Source organism: Moschus berezovskii, chromosome X, assembly GCF_049115385.1.
Source record: "Moschus berezovskii isolate FMDL1 chromosome X, NW_MosBer_1.0, whole genome shotgun sequence".
NCBI classification, from domain to species: Eukaryota; Metazoa; Chordata; class Mammalia; order Artiodactyla; family Moschidae; genus Moschus; species Moschus berezovskii.
Window position 1 is genome coordinate 114,161,267 of NC_142488.1, and position 23,661 is coordinate 114,184,927.

The 23,661-nt window shown below is 35.9% G+C and overlaps 1 protein-coding gene across 13 annotated transcripts in view; it reads right to left on the reverse strand.

The window, feature by feature from the left end:
• THOC2 (THO complex subunit 2) overlaps nt 1-23,661 on the reverse strand; it is a 112,638-nt gene that overhangs the window by 31,378 nt on the left and 57,599 nt on the right. For 9 of the 13 annotated variants that reach the window (XR_008681557.2, XR_016036929.1, XM_055393977.2 and 6 more), the window contains exons 10-19: nt 22,670-22,825; nt 21,917-22,089; nt 20,157-20,352; nt 9,593-9,634; nt 9,012-9,142; nt 8,810-8,911; nt 5,121-5,217; nt 4,395-4,488; nt 3,907-3,987; nt 640-736 (exon numbers count right to left, since the gene is read on the reverse strand). Coding sequence is in view for 11 of the 13 variants with exons in the window: in XM_055393977.2 (XP_055249952.1) it covers nt 640-736; nt 3,907-3,987; nt 4,395-4,488; nt 5,121-5,217; nt 8,810-8,911; nt 9,012-9,142; nt 9,593-9,634; nt 20,157-20,352; nt 21,917-22,089; nt 22,670-22,825 (1,169 nt within the window). In the remaining 2 variants the exon portion in view is untranslated. The remainder of the gene's footprint in view (nt 1-639; nt 737-3,906; nt 3,988-4,394; nt 4,489-5,120; nt 5,218-8,809; nt 8,912-9,011; nt 9,143-9,592; nt 9,635-20,156; nt 20,353-21,916; nt 22,090-22,669; nt 22,826-23,661) is intronic. The other 4 variants (XM_055393983.2, XM_055393982.2, XM_055393980.2 and 1 more) reach the window with 1 other exon arrangement.

Genomic DNA, 23,661 nt, shown 5'->3' on the forward strand with positions numbered 1-23,661 from the left:
TTCTGTCTGCTTTCTGCCAGAAAGCTTTTGAAAACAATTTTCAATTCTTAGTCTAGTCAGTCTATTGCTGATGGGGTTTAATCTACATTCTAATTCAAACTCTAAGCACTGATATTAGTCCAGAATAAACTAATAAAACTCACTATTTTTAAAGAAAAGAGGACAGTGTCCAAAGATACATTAATGTTACCCATCTCTAAAGTTTAAATTAAAAAAATAGTTGTTTTAAAGACAGTATATACACCTTCAAAATAAACACATTCCTACCAAATGCTCAATGTAAAGGCCAATTCCTGCCCAGTAGCATAATCAATAGTGCAATATGTTTTTCCATAAGAGGATTTAAAATATACCATATCAATCATTTATTCAAAAGTCTAATGCATAGTCAATATGAATTTTTTAATGAGTTACATATGTAGCCAAATATTATAAAATTATAAAATTCTGTTTATATATGTAAGTTATAATTTCAATTTCTTTTAATTAAAGAATTCCATGTAAATAAGTAAACAACTATTATTGTTAAGTCTACAACCAACAAATAGTTTTTCAAGATACTAGCAACCTCAGTATCCCAATACCAGCAGAAGCACTCTAATTATTGAATTTCATTTACATATAATTTGCTGTGTATACCTTTTGCCTGCCTTTAGCTGATTAGCCACATACTGAAGAAGACCAGCAAGATCAATTGGATATTTACGAAAAACTGCACCACAGAAACTAGCCAGACCTATATGAAATAAAAACAAAAAACAGGGCTTTTTAAAAAAACAGTTTGTAAAACAAAAAGCACAATATTAAATGTCATTTCAACTAACTCAATTTCCAAAACAAAATGAGCTGGGAAAAACTGTGTTGCTGATGCCACCGAATAGAATTTTATAATTAATAATATTAAGATTGGTACAAAAGCAACTGCGGTTTCTGACAGTGAAATTTTAAATCATTATAACTAGGCTCAAACACATCCTTATTAATCAAAATAGGAACCACTACAATCAACACATTTTTGCCAGTGAGAAATAAGTTTGTTTATTCCTGAAGCATAAAATATCCATGCTTCAGGATTTGGCGAACTCCTGGAAAGCATTTTCTGTATCCTGCTGACTGTGGAAGCATTTACCCTGCAAAAAGTTGTCAAGATGCTTGAAGAAGTGGTAGTCAGCTGGTGACAGGTTAGGTGAAAATGGCAGATGAGGCGAAACTCTGTAACCCAATTCATTCAACTTTTGAAGTGTTGGTTGTGTGCCATGCAGTCAGGCATTGTCATGGAGAAAAACTGGGCCCTTTCTGTTGATCAACGCCAGATGCAAGCACTGCAGTTTTCGGTGCACATCATCAATTTGCTGAGCATACTTCTCAGATGCAATGGTTTCGCCAGGATTCAGAAAGCTGTAGTGGATCAGACCAACAGCAGACCACCAAACAATGACCATGACCTTTTCTGGTGCAAATTTGGCTTTGTGAAGTGCTTTGGAGCTTCTTGGTTCAACCACTGAGCTGGTCATCCCCAGTTGTCTTACACAATCCACTTTTTGTCACACGTCACAATCCAATCAAGAAATGGTCTGTTGTTGTTGTGTAGAGAAAGAGAAGACGACACTTCAAAATGATGATTTTTTTGATTTGCGGTGAGCTCATGAGGCACCCACTTATCAAGCTTTTTCATCTTTCCAATTTGCTTCAAATGCCAAACAACCATAGAATGGTTGACAAGAGTTCTTGGGAAACTTCTTGTGTAGCTGTTAAGAGGATCAACTTTGATAATTCTCTCAGTTAGTCACTGTCAACTTCTGATGGCCGGGCAGTGTGCTCCTTATCTTCAAGGCTCCTGTCTCCTTTTCAAAACTTCTTGAACTATCACTGGACTGTACATTCATTAGCAGTTACTGGGTCAAATGCATTGTTGATGTTGCAAGTTGTCTCCACTGCTTTACAATCCATTTTGAACTCAAATAAGAAAATCACTCGAATTTGTTTTTTGTCTAATGTCATTTCCCTAGTCTAAAATAAATATAAACAGCAAGCAGTAAGTCATAAGCAAAAAAAATAATAATAATAGAGTGAGAAATGCACATTAAAATGTTATATAACATCGTTTTATACAAAAGTGTATAACCACATTTATTTAAGAATGTATTTCAATATCAAATGGCAAAGTTCAACAATGCACAACTGCAATTACTTTTGCACCAACCTAATAACTAATATTCATTGATCATACATATGCCAAGTAATCTACTAAGCTCTTTATGTAATTATCTCATTTAATCTTTGCAATAATCATCTCAAGTTGGTATAAACCTATCAATAAGGAAAATTCTGGAACAGTTATGTCATGAAACTAGCTAAGGGTCACAGAGTTGGATATGAGGTAGAACAGTGATTCAAATATTTAGGCCTGATTCCACAATCTGCGACATAAATTAGGCCACAATAGAATCTTTCATATAACTCAAACTTGAATGATCAACAAAACACTTGCCCCTCAAATGTCTGAGTCACAAAAAAAAATCTCACTTTATCCAGGAATGTGCCACCAGTTGTGGAGGTGCAAGGAAACATCACCAGACCAAGAAGCAAACAAAAGACCAATTTTAGCCAATAGTCTTTATCACATTAGTAGGGAGAAAATCCCAGTCAAGACAAGAGGAGGAGACCCTAGTGAAGTCAAGTGATCTGCACCCTTTTCAACAATTATTTGCTGAGCACCTAAAGGATAATGCACAAAACACAGGCCCTGGTCTCAAGGAGCTTACATTACAGAGAGATACAGAAAAGTAAACTAAAATAACTATGATAAATAAAAAGCTACACAACAGTACGAAAGAGGGACACTTCATTCTGACTTTTTGGGTGGGAGGTGTTAACAGGGAAAGCTTCCCAAAGAAAGTGACCTGAAATCTAATGAATAAGTAGAAGTGTGCTGGAAGAGATGAGTGGGTATGGATGTGTACCCCCAAGAAGAGGGAATAATATGTGCAAAAAGGCCATGGAAAGTGCAAGAAGTTCACTTTCCATGTGAACTAGAATATTGCTGCTAAGTCACTTCAGTCGTGTCCGACTCTGTGTGACCCCATAGACGGAAGCCCACCAGGCTCCCCCGTCCCTGGGATTCTCCAGGCAAGAACACTGGAGTGGGTTGCCATTCCCTTCTCCAATGTGTGAAAGTGGAAAGTGAAAAGTGAAAGTTAAGTCGCTCAGTCGTGTCCGACCCTTAGCGACCCCACGGACTGCAGCCTACCAGGCTCCTCCATCCATGGGATTTTCTAGGCAATAGTACTGGAGTGGCTTGCCATTGCCTTCTCCGAACTAGAATATTAGGGACGGGCAAAAGATAAGGCTAGTATAGAAAGAGGACCTGATTCCAAAAGAACTTACTTGAATGATATATTACAGATTGCAGACTTCAAAGGGCAATAGAGAGTTACTGAAGATTCAGTTATTAGAGACACAACTGGTTGAAAGAAAATGCAAATGGCTGCTAGAAATCAAAGGTACAAGGGGGGAAAAAACAATACTAGGGCTTTTTATTAAACAACCAAGTTTGTGTTCTTTTAAGGTAACTGGAACCTCAGGATGGAAAGGAGAGACAGAAGAATAGTTCCCTTAAGATTAATTCTTCTAAGATAATAGAATGGATGGGAATTTTCATCTCCCCAGTAATGTTTCTCCAAATTCTATCACAGCCAATACTGATCTCTTGAGTTAGAAAAGGAATAAATACCATATGAACCTCCTTACACAACCAAGGACTTGAACCCTCTATAGAACAAACTGAGTGGTTAGATAGTCTCAAAAGCTCTTGACAAATAGATTCTTAGCATAGGTAACAGAATACATAGCACGGCAGTTAACAACAGATGGAAGTTTCATCTTTGGAAAAATAAAAATACTTACTCTGAAGCCAACTTGAGATGGTTGTGTCGTCATGTTTCATTTTCTCCTTTTCTGGATTAGCTAAAGCTTCAATGATACAATCTTTCATATATTAAGAAAAAATTTTAAGTCATTACATCTCTAACAATGACCTTTAGCTAAAAGAACAATAAAATGCCACCCTTTGGAAAAAGTTAATTGTTAGCTTCAATTTATTACAAATTATTGAAAAATACTCTCACTGTAGTACCAACTTTTCTTTTCAGCAGCCTCTTTTCCATCTTTTAGCATGTAAGATAGAATCTAACTATATCAAAGATTTTTGGTAATCTTAACATTATCTTTCCCAGTATACAACCCAGATTCAAATTCCAGACTGGCCAACCTTCCAATCAGCCATCTGAATCAACCTCAGATGGTTAAGAAAGGAACTTAGAATGAAAATAAAACATTCACCGCTACAACCTATGAAATGTAAAACCTACGAATTACTTCATTTGAAAGGATACAGGCCAAGACGTCATAATTCAACGAAGTGAGGTATTTCAATGAATCTACTACAGGTGTTATTAAGTTATCATACTTCTGTATTTGTGACAAGATCTGGAAGATGGCAACAAAGAATAAAAGGCATTAACTAATCAAAAGAGAACTTTTACTGTGCTAACTAAATAATGGCTAGTCTTTTTTATTTTTCAAAAGAAATAATACTTAAAATTAGTTTCCTTTTGTTGTTTATTTATATAAAACCTACTATTCTATCATTTCCTAAGAAAATATTTTCTTAAGCTACATTTTCCAATTAGGAAATAATTCCAGGACATCCAAACTTGAATTTTGGAATTATAGAAGCTAGACTGACATCAAATGTGTTTTAGAAATCACATTCTAAATATGAAAGTGTTACATCTGAATTGCAATGAAATGTTGTTCAAGTATTTCTAAAAACTAAATCAACAAATAATGTATCTATTGTTTTTGTAACTCAAAATGTGATACATGAGACAATGTCAGAGAATCTGTTTATAGCAGTAGCATTGTCACATATTACGAGAAAAGTAGATCAATGTGTAGTGTATATAGCATACTAAATTTTATTTTTAGAATAACCATACAATGGTTCATTTGCTAAAGATTTTCCCCTAAAACTATCATTTTTTAAGCTACATCATTCTATCTCCACTTGTGCTGATTTAAAGACAACAAAAAGAAAAATCCCTGAAAATAATATTAACCTCAAAACATACATAATCAAACAAAATGGTTGGATTGCTGTGGCTCAACTTCCCAATTTGTCTTCCAGAAGGCTTCACATTTTCCTTGGTTAGACGCCTATAAGGGGAGAAAAAGGTGGCAGGGATCATCTTAAGTAATTTCCCTTGTAATGTTGATAGTTTTGTTACATCATGAAAAAAAATTTATTTCCCATATATCCAAAATGGATCCATGTAAACAACCACCCTCACCATATGCTTTACTGCAGGACTTGAGCTATTTTGATTATGCATTCTCCAAGAGGGTATTAAACTTTTGTATTAATGCTTAACATTTAAAATATACACATTTTCATTTTATAGTAATAGTCTAATAAGCATTAAAACTCTTAGCGTACTCTACAAGTACATAAAACTCTTCTTACAGAGAATAATTATTTCAGATTTAGAAGGGCTCACTATCAGTTTATGGATTAGGATAACAAATTTGGTGTAATACATTGAAATGCCTCATGCCATCTGTCTTAGTGACCCTAAAAGAATGATAGCCAAGACTGCCCTTGATACAGAAGTTCTCTGATTTTCATATTCAAAGTAATCAAGTCCTGAAAAATCAATTCTACTCTTTCCTTTCTCTTTAATTCACCCTCTACTAAGTATTCTTTTACTAACATTTTGGAAATTTATACCTATGAAATGTTTACAAATTCAAAACAATTATTACACAGGATCTTAAACTTTTCTGATGAGATTATTACATAATAAATCTAGAAACCTGAAAAAATAACAAGTGACAGCTTTCTAGAATGAAAATATAATGAAACAAATAATGAATTTAGTTGACAGTTCAAGGAATGTGACCATTCTGGAAGTGACAAACTATAATTATCTTAAAAAACTTAAGACAAAACTGATCCATTAATCAAAATTATTTCATCAACAACTGCTTCCCTTCCCCATTCTCTATGCCCAGTTTCTTTTTTTCCCATAGAAAAGAATGACCCATCAGTTTTAAACTTTGGCTATACTGTTCCACTTTCAAGCTTACCACCACCTGCCCTTACTTCTAACGCTACTATTTCAGGTAGCCCTCCTACTTGACAAAAACAGCTCTTCTTTCCCACATTTTTTATTTCATTTTTCTGCTTCCTCCCTCCACCAAAAAAAAAAAAATTATAATAAAAGGAATATTCTCTTGATTATGTCTTCCCCTCAAGCAACTATGGTGCTTGGCATATGGAACACAATCAATGAGCATCTGTGGAATGAATTACTGGATGCCCTATAGAAAATTCATGTTTTAAACAGTAATCAAAACTGGTGAAATAAATTAATGACTTCATTCTCAACTTAAAAAATTCAATGAATACTAAAATCATATTGTTCAAGGCTAGTGTAACAGTTACAGCTAACAAAAAAATCCAAATACATGAAAAATTCTGCACATATTGTTCTGTGATAAACATTTATATTACTTTACTTATTCATTAATTCATATTAATGTCTTCTATGACGGGCAGAGTGCTAATCACTAGAAATACAAGGATGAGTAACAGTTCCTGCTCTCAAGCTCAGTTCAGCTGGGGAGGTAGATTTAAAACCATTAAAAAAATTTTTTATTCATAAACAATTAGAGCAACTTATAGAACATTACTTATTATACACCATTAATAGTATAAAAGGAGAGGGAATAATATATTTATACCTATTTGCATATACATAAAAATATAAAATGATAAATAAGAAACTAAACAGTGGCCACATTTTTTCCCTTGGGAGAACTGAGTGGACAGGGTGAGAGACATTTTACTGTCTACTTTTTCATATCTACTAAAATTTAAAACATGTGAATGTATAAACTAGTAAAAAAAATTAGATAATTTTAAAAAGAAAAATAATCATAGCAATATACATAAGCAGTATGATAGTATTTATATGCATATTTAATAGTGGCGGCACAAATAAAGAACAATCGTTGGACTTCCCTGGTGGTCCAGTTGTTAAGAATCCGCCTGCCAATGCAGGGGACACGGTTCGATCCCTGCTCCGGGAAGATTCCACATGCCGAGGGGCAACTAAGCCCATGCACCACAACTACTGAGCCTGCACACCCTAGAGCCCGTGCTCTGCAACAAGAGAAGCCACTGCAATGAGAAGCCCGCGCACCGCAACTAGAGAAAGCCCACACGCAGCAATAAAGACCCAGCGACCCAAAAATTAATTAATTAATTAAATTTTTAAAAAATCAATTTTGCTTGGTGGTATATGCAATGGAAGGCTTCACAGACGTGACACTGGAGCCCACCATCCAAGGGTGAGGTCACCAGATGGAGAGAGGAAAAGAGGTAAGGGAAAACCTGTATGAACAAAAGAAAAAATATACGCAAAGAAAAAGACCATAGCACATTCAGGGAAACAAACGTGGGGCTCAGTACAGCTAGAGGTAAAACTGACAGGAAATGAGGATGGAAACAGTGAGAGACAGATCATGGAGGTTCTCTTATATCACCGTGCCATGACGTTTGACATATAACCTGCAGGCAATGGTTAGTCACCAAAGGATTTTGAAGAAAGAATAATATAAGGCACTATAATACTCCAGCTGAAAGAACTAAGTAAGTGGGGGTAGAGAGTGGAAGAGACAGATTCAATATTTAATACATCATTAAATAATCCATATAAAGTACTTAGTTCAGTGTCCATCACATATAGTAATGGCTTCATAAATATTAGCTATTATTAAGCTAGAAACCCTACTTGGGGAATTCTTAAAACTGGAACTCTTTCGGAAGGACCAGTTCTTAATTCACCTCTTACCATGCCTTTCTTTCCTAACTTCCATGAGGTGGAATAATTCATTCTCTTCTCAATTGTCCCAGAGAACGTTATACATGCTGTGTAACAGCCATCTATTAAACCAGACTGTGATTGTGCACTCACTTGTTTCCCTAGTAGACTGCAACCTAGGATAATATCACTAGGCAAAGAAAGTCTCACTGCACACTGTTTAATCTAGTTAAACTAGAGAATGCACTACTTCCAATTAGAATAACCATACCACCACTCAAATGTAAAAGAAATGACAAAAAACAGCCTTGCTGAAAATCCTTGCAATATAGCTGTGTAATTAGTATCTAAACCAGTACTGATTTGAAGTATACAATTTTCATAATTAAACTTCAAACAGTTTACTAGGAATTAGGAATAACATCACTCTTATGTTTTTAGTGACATGAAAATAAAGCACACAAATTTAAAAAATGGAAATTTTTCAAAAATTGACTCCCTAAGGAGATAGTTTTGCTTGATTCTACTAGATCTTCCAAAAAGGGTAAAAAAAAAACTGCTATAACTTTCAGCAGAAATTCCTAGAACTTTGACTATCTTGTACAAGCCATTGGATGTATTACCCAAATTGAGCAAAGGCCACAGTATGCTCTCCTTTTAAAAAAAAATCCTATAATATAATGCATCCTATAAAAGATTTTTATAGAGTTTGTAGCTATGCAAAATGACAACTGCAAAAGCTAACACTGTAGTCAAACAAGCTAAAAACCACAAAAATTGGCAGTCACTCTACGGGAAGTATATAATCAGCTATACCATTAGTAAATACTCCTGGGCGTCCTCAAAACTGAAACTCAGACAAGCTGGCTGAAAGAAAGTAAATCAGATCCAGATATTAAAAAGAAAAATAAATTAAAACTTACTTCATGATATATTTGGCTCTGTCTATTGTTTGAGCTTTAACTTTTACTAAAAGTGGATGACTGTTGTAAGTTTCATTCTTCCACTGGCCATACAGACGATATCTTTAAAAATGATGAGATGAAGAATTATGAAAAGTTAAACATTTCGAGGTTAGTGCACTAGAACTGTTCAACTAAAAATACAAAAATATTATATATTTACCTATGCTGATATGGAAATGTTTTAAACATTCCCCATAGTTCCTCAGACATACAAGCATTGCAGTCCATCAAAGAAAGAGATGGAAGTAATACCTGGTCAGTAATGCTAAGTAAACAGCTAAGGATAACTTCCTAAGAAGAGGAGAAAAATTATTTCAGTAAGAGGTGCATATTAAAACAAATTTATGTTTTGTTACTCCCCCCAAATTTATGTGAGCCTTTGAAAAACTGCCATTCTTTGATTTCATAACACACCATATCTAATTCCCCACATTATCACTGTACTTTTCAGAATGTATTTCTGTTTCTCTATCTAAGAAAGCAAATGAGGTGAGGGAAGGAAAGGTGTAGCAAGAATGAGGGACTTTTTATCCCTTTTCCTTTCTTGAACAAGGTAATCCTCAAAAACAGGAGGCTGTCAATCATAAAATACACTTTGTATGATAAGCCAAAACCTATATTCAACATGTACAAGTATAAAATAGTTATTCACATAGGTGATTAAAGCTTGTTCACAGTAAAATTCACAGTATGCTGTACCTAGACAAACAATAGACACACTGGACTTTTCTAGTCCCTTACCGTTTTCTCTTTATCTTCTTGTTTGCTTCCATCAGACTGAAACTAAAATTTAAAAAAAAAAACTATAAATAAAATGCAAAAAGGTTAAGATTATGCTGTCGCAACTTCATTTCTAATTCGAAAAAACAATCAACTTGCATGTGGCTTTCAATTCTTTCCTTGTTACACACATATAGATTTTACATATAGCCATTATTACAAATTAACATTTTAAATTCTTATCTATATTTATAGCCTTCAAATAATTTGTAACATTCATGAATTTTAAATGCCAGATTTATAAGCCAATTCTTTGCTCAACCTCATTATCACAAAACTACCACATCCTAAAATTGATCTGAATATTTATTATAAAATTGTAGCAAGCTCAATTTGGTTATAATGTATTTACAATTCTCCTTCCAGACATTCTAGTTTTCTCCCTCAGAATTGGTAAAATCTAACACCAAAGCAATAACAAAAAAATTAAATGCAAAGAAAATTTAAAGCTACATTTTAATTCACCACTAATAAGCCCCAAAATATTACTAACATTGCTGACAAATACCAAACCACTTCCTAACTTAAACAGACTTGAACAAAATGTCCTGGGTCATTATTTTATCAGTGATTTACAGGTAGGTTGCTGAAGTGCCATGTCTGACAATGCTGTCTATTCATTCAAAATGAAATCATAACATTTGTGTGTGAATATTCAGATGGAGTGTTGTGGGGAGTGTGCAAAGGCCCAAAGGACAGCTGAAGACCTGATACTCAAGAACAATCTAGATTTCTGGAAAGGATTTAGCTCAATACCCAGTGTGAGAAGGGGGAAAGCAAATAAGCTGTTCACATACTTTATTGGCAGATAATATTTTGTGCAGGTGTGTTTTCATGATTGAGTAATTTAATGTGTGTTACTACAGGGAAATCTAACTTCCATGCAACATTTTCACATTATCATATGTGAAACGAATCATCAGTCCAGGTTCGATGCATGATACAGGATGCTCGGGGCTGGTGCACTGGGATGAACCAGAGGGATGGGATGGGGAGGGAGGTGGGAGGGGGGTTCAAGATGGGGAACACATGTACACCGGGGCAGATTCGTGTCAATGTATGGCAAAACCAATACAATAATGTAAAGTAATTAGCCTCCAATTAAAATAAATAAATTTTTTAAAAAAAGACTAATTCAGGGACAGTCAAATTACTTTGATGGGAAAACAAACAATCACATTTTTTTAACTGGCAGCATAAAAAATATGGCTCCTTTTCACAGAAACGATTTAGTCATCAACATATATCCTAATCAGTAAATAAGGAGTCCGGTTATGAAGAAGTGGCTTGGCAGAAAACAAATTAGAGTTGCTTTTATTTTGTTGGGAGGAGGGGGGTAATCCTCATGGCATACTGGGTGTACCCTGGGAGGCAGAAATAAGGGTATGTCATAATTGGAAGAATTAGGTTTACAGTGTATTGTGCTGGGGATAAAGGCAGTTAAGTTACTCTTTTCCTGATGCTGCTGCTAAGTCGCATCAGTTGTGTCCGACTCTGTGCAACCCCATAGATGGCAGCCCAACAGGCTCCTCCATCCCTGGGATTCTCTGGGAAAGAATACTGGAGTGGGTTGCCATTTCCTTCTCCAATGCATGAAAGTGAAAAGTGAAAGTGAAGTAGCTCAGTTGTGTCCGACTCTTAGCGACCCCATGGACTGTAGCCTACCAGGCTCCTCCGTCCATGGGATTTTCCAGGCAAGAGTACTGGAGTGGGTTGCCACTGCCTTCTCTGACTCTTTTCCTAGTATACTACAATTCAAATGAACCTAAAAAAGCTACATGCAGTTTTCTCCATACAAATAAGACATTTTCCTAGTTATTAAGCTGTCCTGATTCCCTTATTAGATACTTACATTAGTTTTTAATGTCTATGTATCAATTCTCTGGATTTCACAAACAGGAAAATTTTAAAGAGAGAAAGAAATATGGAAAGCACAATGAAACTATCTAGAAGAACAGTAAGAAAATGTTTCTATCAAAGGCTAGTTATAATAAAGATGAACAAAAAAAAATCAAGATATACACACAGGTAAAAGTGATTTTCTTTAGACATTCCACTTCCTTGATTGTTTCTTTTACTTTAATATGCTTTTTAATTCAGAGCACATACAAAACTCTCCATTCCCACAAAAGAATACTAAAAGCTTTATTGAATGGTCAGGCAGAAGTGGGAGAAAGGATGGGGGTGGACAAAAGATATTCATTCCTGCATTTCTTTACTATGTTCCAGGCACTGGGGATTCAAAGATGAACAGGAGAAAATTTCTATCTTTGAGGAGCTGACAAAGATAGTTCTTATCTTTGAAGATCTCTTTAAGAGCAAAACTACACTTACCAATGTACTATTAGGAACTGAATTTTTAAGTCTGAATAAAATTGAGCACGCACAATTATGTCTACATAGACCATCAGCTATAAATGACCCCAAGCAGGTTTCATTCCTGCCCTACAATGACAGAGTAGCTGTCATTGCATAACAGTACTGAGCACACCCACACACACACACACAAAAAAGGTTCATCAAGAAGGGGCTTTCGGAGAGTTGAAAAATAAAGGTTGGGGAAAGATATAACTAGATAAATTACATTTTTTATTACTAATATACTATTTTTAGTACCTCTTACTCATGAATGTTTCAAATACTAAAGCAGTAGCATATTAGAGTATACTTTATCTCAGAAAAGGGAAAAAAATGAAAAATACTTAAATTTAAGCCTAGATTAGAATTCAAAGCTACATTTAAATAAATTATGGCATTATTTTCAATGTCTTTGTTTTCCTTGTTCTTATTAGCTATCATTCATTGAGTACTATGTTCCATGGAATAGGCTAAGAACTTCAGATTTGTCTTAAAACTACTCTATGAGAAAACCTTTTTGATAGAAAGAGCCTAAATAAGACCCATCACAGTAACTTAAAATAGGAAAATATAACCTATAAGTTAAAAGTAATGGGAACCTGAGTTTATCAAGCCTGGAGAAGAGATAACTGAATTGCCTTTCAGTGTTTTGGTTCAAAGTCATTTTAACTTTCAATCAGAAACTCTTAAAGACTTTACAAAACACTTAGTTAGAAATAATCCTTTAACTTTGATACTATAACATTTATGAAATCACAGGGTAGGATACTAACTGAAAAGTACTATCTTCCACCACATTTCTTTTTCAGTCAAGACAAACCTCTACTAAGATGCCAAAGAATGTCTAATATGGTCACCCACATACAGGATGACATAAGTGCTGGCTCAGTTTTTATCCCACAGTAATTTTTAAATGTTACCTCTCTTTTACACACTTTGAACTGAAACTAAACACTGAGGTTCAATTTCAGGAAATAGAGAGGAGTTACAATAGTTAAATCAACTGTTTACAGCATGCATGTGGTCCACACTAAAAATTCTACTTTCTTTTCTTGTATAAAACATATTTTTTAAAATTACACTGTTTGTATATAAGAGTCTCCATTTGCCTACTAATAGATTTAAATATCTGCCTCTCCTTGTATGTTTACATACCCCTCCCAGGTAAAAAAAAAAAAAAAACTAATGGGAAAAATTAAGATCTTATTTGTATGTTATTTGTAATTTGTCACATAGTAATTTATTACTATGATTCTATACCTTGATTAGAATTGCCACATGAAAATATTCAGTAATAGTTAAAATGACTTGAGTTTAAACCAATTATTATAGGGGATAATACAAATATAAACATTCTAACAGTTTTTCCCTGCTCAGACTCATTAAACATCAAGGGTGTTGTAGATTAAACTTATGCTCCAACTCTAGATTGCCAATGAGAGCGGTGTCTGTGTCCATTTGGACAATAAGAATTATAATGTAAAGTTCTGATTGTTTTTAAAATAGTTTACAAAATTTGCTTCTATTTTTAAATAGACACACGTCCATAACTACCCTTAACAAGTTCATTAAAACCCAGCAACACAAATGTCCTTTATTTGAAAAAACTTCGATTATTTAAAACAAATTTCAACGAGGGGGGAAAAAACATTTAATACTACAATGTAAAGAAGCTAAAGGCATTTCCCATATAAAATCTGCTCCTGAGGGAAATGAAACTGCTACTTTAAAGTGGCATCTTATATTTAAAGACAGAAATAAACTATATTAACACTTTTAAAAATTCATCAAAGATAGTGTAGCGATAGCTGACATAAGTGATAACTTATTATGATCTTAAAAATTCATGACAACTATTTTTAACTCTAAAATTGAATACCTAATTATTAGAATCTAATTAACGTTTCAGTTCAGTTCAGTTGCTCAGTTGTGTCCGACTCTTTGAGACCCCATGAACCGCAGCACTCCAGGCCTCTCTGTCCATCACCAACTGCCAGAGTCCACCCAAACCCATGTCCATTGAGTTGGTGATGCCATCCAACCATCTCATCCTCTGTCGTCCCCTTTTCCTCCTGCCCTTAATCTTTCCCAGCATCAGGGTCTTTTCAAATGAGTCAGCTCTTCGCATCAGGTGGCCAAAGTACTGAGTTTCAGCTTCAACATCAGCCCTCCCAATGAACACCCAGGACTGATATCCTTTAGGATGGACTGGTTGGATCTCCTTGCAGTCCAAGGGACTCTCAAGAGTCTTCAACACCACAGTTCAAAAGCATCAATTCTTCGGTGCTCAGCTATCTTTATAGTCCAGCTCTCACATCCACACATGACCACTGGAAAAACCATAGCCTTAACTAGACAGACCTTTGTTGGCAAAGTAATGTCTCTGCTTTTTAATATGCTGTCTAGGTTGGTCATAACTTTCCTTCCAAGGAGTAAGCATCTTTTAATTTCATGGCTGCAATCACCATCTGCAGTGATTTTGGAGCTCCAAAAAATAAAGTCTCTCACTGTTTCCCCATCTATTAGTCAGGAAGTGATGGGACCGAATGCCATGATCTTAGTTTTCTGAATGTTGAGCTTCAAGACAACATTTTCTCTCTCCTCTTTCACTTTCATCAAGAGCCTCTTTAGTTCTTCACTTTCTGCCATAAGGGTGGTGCCATCTGCATATCTGAGGTTATCGATATTTCTCCAGGCAATCTGGATTCCAGCTTATGCTTCCTCCAACCCAGCGTTTCTCATGATGTACTCTGCATAGAAGTTAAATAAGCAGAGTGACAATATACAGCCTTGATGTACTCCTTTTCCTTTTTTGGAACCAGTCTGTTGTTCCATGTCCAGTTCTAACTGTTGCTTCCTGATCTGCATACAGGTTTCTCAAGAGGCTGGTCAGGTGGTCTGGTATTCCCATCTCTTTCAGAATTTTCCACAGTTTATTGTGACCCACACAGTCAAAGGTTTTGGCATAGTCAATGAAGCAGAAATAGATGTTTTTCTGGAACTCTCTTGCTTTTTCAATGATCCAGAGGATGTTGGCAATTTGATCTCTGGTTCCTCTGCCGTTTCTAAACCCAGCTTGAACATCTGGAAGTTCACGGTTCACGTATTGCTGAACCCTGACTTGGAGAATTTTGAGCATGACTTTACTAGCATGTGAGATGACATATCTCATTTGATTCCCACTGCAACCCCAGGAGCTAGACAAGACAAACATTATTACCACCCATCTCTGGCTTAGAAAAATGACTCTCCCTCCCCTAGTAGCTAACAAAAAACAATAAATATCAAGTCAAGATTCTAAAGTAGCTGGTTCATAAACTAGAACCAGTTTAAGGATGAATGATATTAAGGTACATTTTCCCCCTAGAAACCCAAATTTTTATTATGAAAAAATTCTAAGCTTACATAAAAGTTGAATCAATGTATGCTATCCATGAATGTCTATATACCTCCTATGGAGATTCAACAATTAACATTTGCCTTTTTTTCTCTTGACCAAAAAAGTTGCAGACATGATCTCATAAAACTTCAGTGTGCGTCTCCTAAGAATAAGGACATTCTTCCACATTACCACAATTATCATTATCACAACTATTCCTACTATCACCTACTGGGTTAGCCAAAAGGTTCATTTAGGTTTTCCCAGAACATCTCACTGAAAAACTCAAATAAACTTCTTGGCCAACCCAAGAATACCCAATCTGACCCTTTGACTCTAGGTTTCTCTATAAACTTTATCTGTGAATCAATTTAGAGCACTTTGGAGAAGGAAATGGCAACCCACTCCAGTACTCTTGCCTGGAAAATCCCATCAACAGAGGAGTCTGGTAGGCTACAGTCCATGGGGTTGCAGAGTCAGACACGACTGAGCAACCTCACTTTCCTTTCCTTTGGCTTTCTTACCAAAGGCCAACATAAGAAACAGTCATATAAAGAAACTAGTCAGACAACTGAATTAAGATGACAGAGTGAAGCATAAACAGAATTTCTCTTCCCTGATCCCTAATGCAATAAACAAAGTATAGCTTACTTTTTTTAAAAAAAGTCCCCAAATCACTACCAACCAAGCAAGAAAAGAGCAAATTATGCTATTAATTTCAAGGGGATGCAAACACAAACACACACAAAGATTCTAAACTGACAGTGTGGTATGGTGCCTGCCCTTAACTCAATCCCCAGAAATAGTACTGAGCAAGGAAGGTAAGTAAATAAAATCCTTTAGGCAACAAGACCTACAAGGTAAGTAAGTAGCCTGAGGAAAAACCCTTCTGAGTAGCAGCCCAGCAGGACTCTGGCTGCTAAGGCTTGCTGTCTCTCAAAGGAACTGGGCTCAGACTGGGGAATCAAAGTCCAAGGGAGCTGGATACCCACTTGGCTGGGCATGCCTAGTATACGATGTGTAATCTGTCTCAGAAGACAAAACAGAGGTCCCTTAAATGACGGGTGTACTCAGCCTCACGGAGCTCATTCACTCCCTATTCCAGACTACAGAGAAGTCGTTCAGTCATGTCACTCTTTGTGATCCCATGGACTATAGCCAGCCAGGCTCCTCTATCCATGGGGATTCTCTGGGCAAGAATACTGGAGTGGGTTGCCATGCCCTCCTCTAGGGGATCTTCCCAACCCAGGGATCGAACCCAGGTCTCCCACATTGCAGGTAGATTCTTTACTGTCTGAGCCACCAGGGAAGCCCAAGAATACTGGACTGGGTAGCCTATCGCTTCTCCAGGGGAACTTCCTGACCTAGGAATCGAACCAGGATCTCCTGCATTGCAGGCGGATTCTTTACCAGCTGAGCTACGTGGTAAGCCCCATATTCCCCCTTTAGAAGGAACCTTAAAAAAAAGGAAAAAAAAAACATGGTTAAATTCCAAGCTAGGCAACTAAAGTCTTTTAAACCTGTAAACACATAATGTTTTGTTATAGTGAAATATTTTTAGGGTAAACAAAATGCTAAGTCAGATCATTGGAAAGATGCACTTTCACTACCACAACCTTAGAAATGAGAGAAGACAGATTTCTTTCCACACTGGGATCAAAATAAACATTTTCACCTTCCCTTCTGCCTTTCTACCTCTGCAAATGTAGAGACTGGAGCTGGGGCAGGCACCAGGCACAACTGTGATAGAATAAAGCGAGGGCTACAATGGAGATGGTGGAGTGGAAGTGTTTTAGCACCTGTGTATCTTAACAAAATTGTATCTGTATATGTTTATACATATGTCTATATATGGAACTTCCACAAGTTTGATATTTGGTCTCCTGCTTACAAGTTTATGATACTCATAGCCAGAGAAAGAATTTCAGAACAAGAGATCTGAACATTAAGATTTTCAATGAAAAAGAATAACATTAGTGGGTGAAAGTAAGATGAGAAAGAGGCTGTTTACATTGTCTCAAACTATCTCCCATAGGATACATTTTAACAACAAAGGGAAAAGGAGTAACTATACACTGGAGAAACCTGGCAGCCATCACCTTAACCAAGTGATTAATGCTAACATCACCAGTAATGGAACAAATTGACTTTACATGCTTCTCAATATTACACACTGGGAAAACACAATCCGTGTTCTTTGAACAAGCACTAGTTAACATGACTCATCCTTTTCAGATTATAAGGATCAACATAATGAAACACTGTTATAGTTTTATATGAATATATGCTATATAATAAATATCATGTATAGTAATGAACTACTTAGCAGATTTCTTTAGCATACCTTTATACAATATAAATTTGTTAACATTAAAAAAAATTATCTACCAGCTAAATATCTAAAGCCAAATGAAATAAGTGTCAAATGATTAATACACAAGTCGTTAATTATCTATGCAGTTACTGTTGTCAAAAATTAAAAACTAGGTGCAATCACCAAACACTGGAGAAAACCACATTTATGCTTGTAACAATTTCCAGATTTCTAGAGTCTTTTGGTTACATTGCTTTACAACTGAAAAGAAATTACGCATTCTTTAAGACCTCTTAGAACACAAAGCACAAACTATAAAAGAGAAGTGCTATTAAATTGGAATTAATCAAAATTTTAAACTTTTGCTTTTCAAAAGACAGTAAACAAAATAACAAGGCAAATCAGACTGAGAATAAAAGACAACTGAATTTAAAATGGGCAAGAGATTTGAATAGACATTTCAATAAAGGTGATTACAAATGGCAAGTAAGGCCATGAGAAGATGCTCAACATCACTGATCATCAGTGAGACACAAATTACAAGCACAAAAGATAGCACTACACACCCATTAGAATGACTAATATTTAAAAGACTGACAATACCAAGTGTTGATAAGGATGTGGAGCATTAGGAAGTCATATACAATGTTCCCAGGAGTGCAAAATGATACACACATGTTGGAAAAGTTTGACAAAAAGTTAAACATACACTTACCCATACGGCCCAGCAATCCCAATCCTGGGGAAACAAAAACATACACTCCTCCCAAAAAAAGACTTGTACAAGAATATCCATAGTAGCTTTATTTATAATAGCCCATAATTAGAAACAACTCAAATGCTCATCAACTGGCAAACAAATAAACTCTATTATGTGTATATAATGAAATGTTACACAGCAATAAAGAACTACTGACACATACAACAACTGAGATGAATCTCAAAAGCACTAAGTGGAAGAAACCAGAAAGAAAAGAGTACATTCTATACAATTCCAATTATGTCAAACTCTAGAAAAAGCAAAAGCACAGTGACAGAAAGCCTACCAGCGATTGTCAGGAACCAGCAATGAAGGGAGGGAAATCATGGCAAAGGAGCAAGAGGAACTTGCTGGGATGATGAAAATATCCTATATCATGATTGTGGTGGTAGACATACAATTATACACGTCTGTCAAAATTCATACATTGGAGAAGGAAATGGCAACCCACTCCAGTGTTCTTGCCTGGAGAATCCTAGGGACGGGGAAGCCTGGTGGGCTGCCGTCTATGGGGTCGCACAGAATCGGACACGACTGAAGTGACTTAGCAGTAGCAGCAGCAATCAAAATTCATCAAATTGCATACTTAAAGTTGGTGAGGTTTACTGTATGTAAATTATAACTCAAAGCTAACTTTAAAAAATGATAAGCCAAGACACAAAAGCAACCTAAGTGTTCATCAAGAACAAATGGATAAAAATATGTGGGGTCTGTGTATCTGTGTATGTACACACACACACACACACACACGATGGAATATTACTCAGCCATAAAAAAGAATGAAACAATGCCATCTGCCACAAAATGGATGGACCTTGAGATTACCATACAAAGTAATGGTATCATTACCATCACTTATATGAGGAATCTGAAAAGATGATATAAATATATAAATGAACTTATTTACAAAACAGAAATACTCACAGACACAGAATAAATTGGGAGCAAAGGATGAACAGATGCACACTACCATATATAAAATAGACAAGGATTTACTGTATCTCATAGGGAACTATATTCAGTATCTTTTTAATAAACTATAATGGGAAAGAAAAAAACGGTATAAAGATATATACATACATATGTATAGCCAAACCACTTTGCTATACATCTGAAACTAATATAATATTGTAAACTATACATCAATAAAATAATAACAGTTTCCCTTGGAGTAGTGATTAGCAGAGCATCTAAGGAAAACTCAGTGTTAGTACTGTTCTCTCTCTTGATCTAAGTGGTAGACACATGCTATTTAGTTTGGAAAAAGTCACTGAGCCATACAATTATGGTTTGTGTGCTTTCTGTATCATGTTTTACTTCAATAAAAAGTTTACTAAAAAAAAAAGAATGGACCCTGAACAGTCTGAAGTCTGAGGCTAAAGGGACTTCACACAAATAATGGCAATGATTCAAAACTGCAGCCAATAAAATAAATGAGCAGAAGAAAAGCAAGAGGAAAGAATGCTCAAATAACCACAATTACAAGAGGATTCAAAAAGCAATCACATGTCCAAACCGTATTTTTCTATCTGAAGGGCTTGACTGGATTTAAGTAATGGTTGGGACACAATTAACTTTGTCCAAATCTTACTCAGCACAACATTCTTTAAGTTTACTTTCTTTGTATTCCTAGAGATACACATAACACAAATATACACAGAACATTTTCATTCTATAATTTAGCTTTCTGCTCGAAAGAAAAAAACTTACTAACCTCCTTCATAAATGACTTGCCTATCCGCACCACTTTTGCGAATAAAATGGGGTCGTGAGAAAGGTGGGGACCAAGGTAACAGAACATATTGAAGACGTCTCTCCTCAGATCTTCAAAGCTCTCTGCTTGTTTTGGTGCTCTCTTATTTTGCAAAGCACTAACAGGTGAGCCTTTAGCACCTTTAGGAACGCCAACTCTACAAAAAGAAGAAAAATGTATATATACTATGCAATGCTCCATTTTAAATTAACACAGTCATATTATAAAACTTTTCTTACTCATATTTGCTTCTTCTAGTTCATCTGTGCTTAACTTCATTATACCACATAATTTAATTGGTAGAAAAAGACAAAAACAATACTCATTTGAAAAAATTCAGAGCTGAGGAGACCGTTTCAAATTAACTGCATAAGAAAAGGAAATCAGAGTAGTGTAGGTTCCATGTAACAGTTAACATATTCATATGAACTTGGCTTTTAATTAAATTTGGTCAATATCAGGAATTTGGATATGGGAATGGGGAACAAGGGATGGACCTCAGAGACACAAAGATGAAAGAGAAAAATATGGAGATAACATCACTGATTCAAGTCAATAAACATTTCTCAACCTGATTTCCACTACCTAGACTGAGTGTGAGGCAGGTAATGGTAGGGAAGGTGAGCAGCATAATGAAAGAGGGTATGTCACACTAAAAAGGACAGCACGCCCAGAGTTCTCACCTGCTGAGCAGGTGTCCCGCTGTGGAGTCACAGGGGTCACTCTCTGAAGAAGAGCCTTCACGGTCCACAGCCCAGGTGGCACTGAAGGCAGCAGCCAGCAGCTATGCACAAGTCACAAAGCTTTTGAGGCAGGCTCTGATCTGTGGGGCTGAAGCCAGCACTGCTGCCAGTACTGCTCCTAAGTATCCTGTAAGTAGGTTGAGGGCTAGAGGACTGGGGATGATGAGAGATGGCTGCACTAGCAATTTCCAGAACAGCAGCCTATATGCCAGAAGAGACAAGGCAAGTAGAGTGGCACAGACCTCACTCAGAGCCACTCAACCCAAGATAGAGGAAAATTACACTAGATAAAAACTTTAGGAATTCACTCCTCCCCAAGAGAGAAGGAAAAGTCAAAAACAGAAGAATGGAGTTTTCACTCTCAGCGGAGCAAACCCTACCTAGAAATCTAACATATAGTTTTTAGACAACACTGCAGCACAAATTCTGCAATGCCTGGTGTAGATGATAGGAGACAAGTCACTGATTAATACCTGCCAGAAGGATATGCTCTGTGAACATCTCTTATCTTTGGATAAAACAATTTATGAATTAAAATATATGCTTCACTGAAGGAGACAAGGTAAATATGCAGATTTTTTATTTTGTAGTCCTAAACTCTTTCTTGGTCTGCAAGTAGATCCAACCAGTCCATTCTAAAGGAGATCAATTCTGGGTGTTCATTGGAAGGACTAATGCTAAAGCTGAAACTCCAATACTTTGGCCACCTCATGTGACGAATTGACTCACTGGAAAAGACTCTGATGCTGGGAAGGATTGGGGGCAGGAGGAGAAGGGGACGACAGAGAATGAGATGGCTGGATGGCATCACCGACTCGATGGACATGAGTTTGAGTGAACTCCGGGAGTTGGTGATCAACAGGGAGGCCTGGCATGCTGTGGTTCATGGGGTCGCAAAGAGTTGGACACGACTGAGTGACTGAACTGAACTGACTGAAACTCTTTCTACCTCAATTAGTAAAGCATATGGTAACATACCTTCGGTAGAGAGGCTCAATAGTTATATGAATCAGCTTGCAAATAGCAAGGGCTATTAGTTTATGTGAAGCTGCATAGTATGGAGGCATCTGATCCATAATGCTCTGTGCATGCTGCCAATCACCAATCTTTAATAAGGCTTCCAACAAACCAAGTTTTTGGTTGTCAGGTGGCTAAAATGGAACAATTATAGCAAAGATACTCAGAATGCTGACACCAATAAATCTTTAAATAGTTTTCATTTAAAAAACTAAGCCAAATAACACAATGTATGTCAACAACAGTTGCCATTCATGGCAAATTCAACAGTATTTTCTTGAAAGCACAATCAAGTTTTTTAGTGACTGAAAAAAGAAATAACAGGATCTGCTTTTTCATTTAGCAGACAAAACACGACAGTTTACAGACTTGGAATTAAATTCAGTTCTACTTAAGGTTCTACTGCGCCACAGGAAACTAGAATTCATCTTTGAGAATCCCTTCAGGACTTGAGAGACACTATACACAGAGCACAAATATAGTCAATACATTTGTGATATTATCTAGAATATATTCTGAAATTTACATAGGAAAAAACATGACAGCCTCATTTGGGAAGTGTCAAAACCATGTTTACAAATTAGTATTCCACAAACTAGGTTTCATCACAATCAAAATTAAGAAATTATTCTTCTACAAGTTGATTAACCATCACAAGTTGAATTTCATAATTCTAAATCCAGAAGACAACATTTATCAGAATAAATTATATACCTTCTCCACTTTCTCCTCTTCTTTTTCCTTTTCTTTCTCTCGCTCGTCAATTTTATCAGAAGACAATACAACCATTGTAAGCTTTCTAACGATCTGCTTAGCTTCTACAATTTCTCGTTTGTGTTCATCCATAATGCAATTATCAGCTGGAAGAAGCTAAAAATGATTCATTAAAATTCCATAAAGTAGCTAATACTATTTGTACATATAAAAAACAAACACTATTCTCAATTGATAAAACTGTACATAAGAAGTCTGGTCTATTTATGACCATAATTTCCCTTCAAAATAGGTCTCCCCCTTATTTTCATATTAACCTGACAGGGTTAAATACCTGAATTTTGTACACTTTTTAAACTCAGGTAGCAATTCAAAGTTTCATCTCTTCTGTCAGAGGTCCTGAATTAATATAATACTACAACAGTAATGCCTACCATTGCATTTATTGGTTTATCCAAGAAAATGTATACCTGTTCAGTTAAAAATGTCAGCGATTTCCCCTTAAAGGCCAAACTCCAAATTAAATAAAATACTATATACAGATCCAATTTGGGAGAGGTAAACTATTGATTTACATAATGGGGCAAATTTAATTCCTCTAAATGAAAAATCTCAAGTCGAAAAATTACGAACAACTTGACATCTCACTTTTCATTTTCTAGACACCTATTTGACTTAAGTCACAAACTAGTTTCTAGTTAATTACAAAAGAAAAAGTATCATGTGGATAGCTGACCCTCCATTATGAAAAAAAGGGTCAAGTATCTCAAGTACAGCCATCTTGTATGAGTGGAAGATGGTTAATATGGACATTTCATAAATAGACACATACTCAACAAACCATTATTGAGTCATTTTTGCTAGGCACTATGGTGACAGCGCACAATTCCTGCCCCTAGAAATGCAAAATCTATTTCAATAGATAAATCTAACACAAACTAAAAAATCAGTAAATAATAAAAGGAGACACAGTGAGGGGCTTCCCAGGTGGA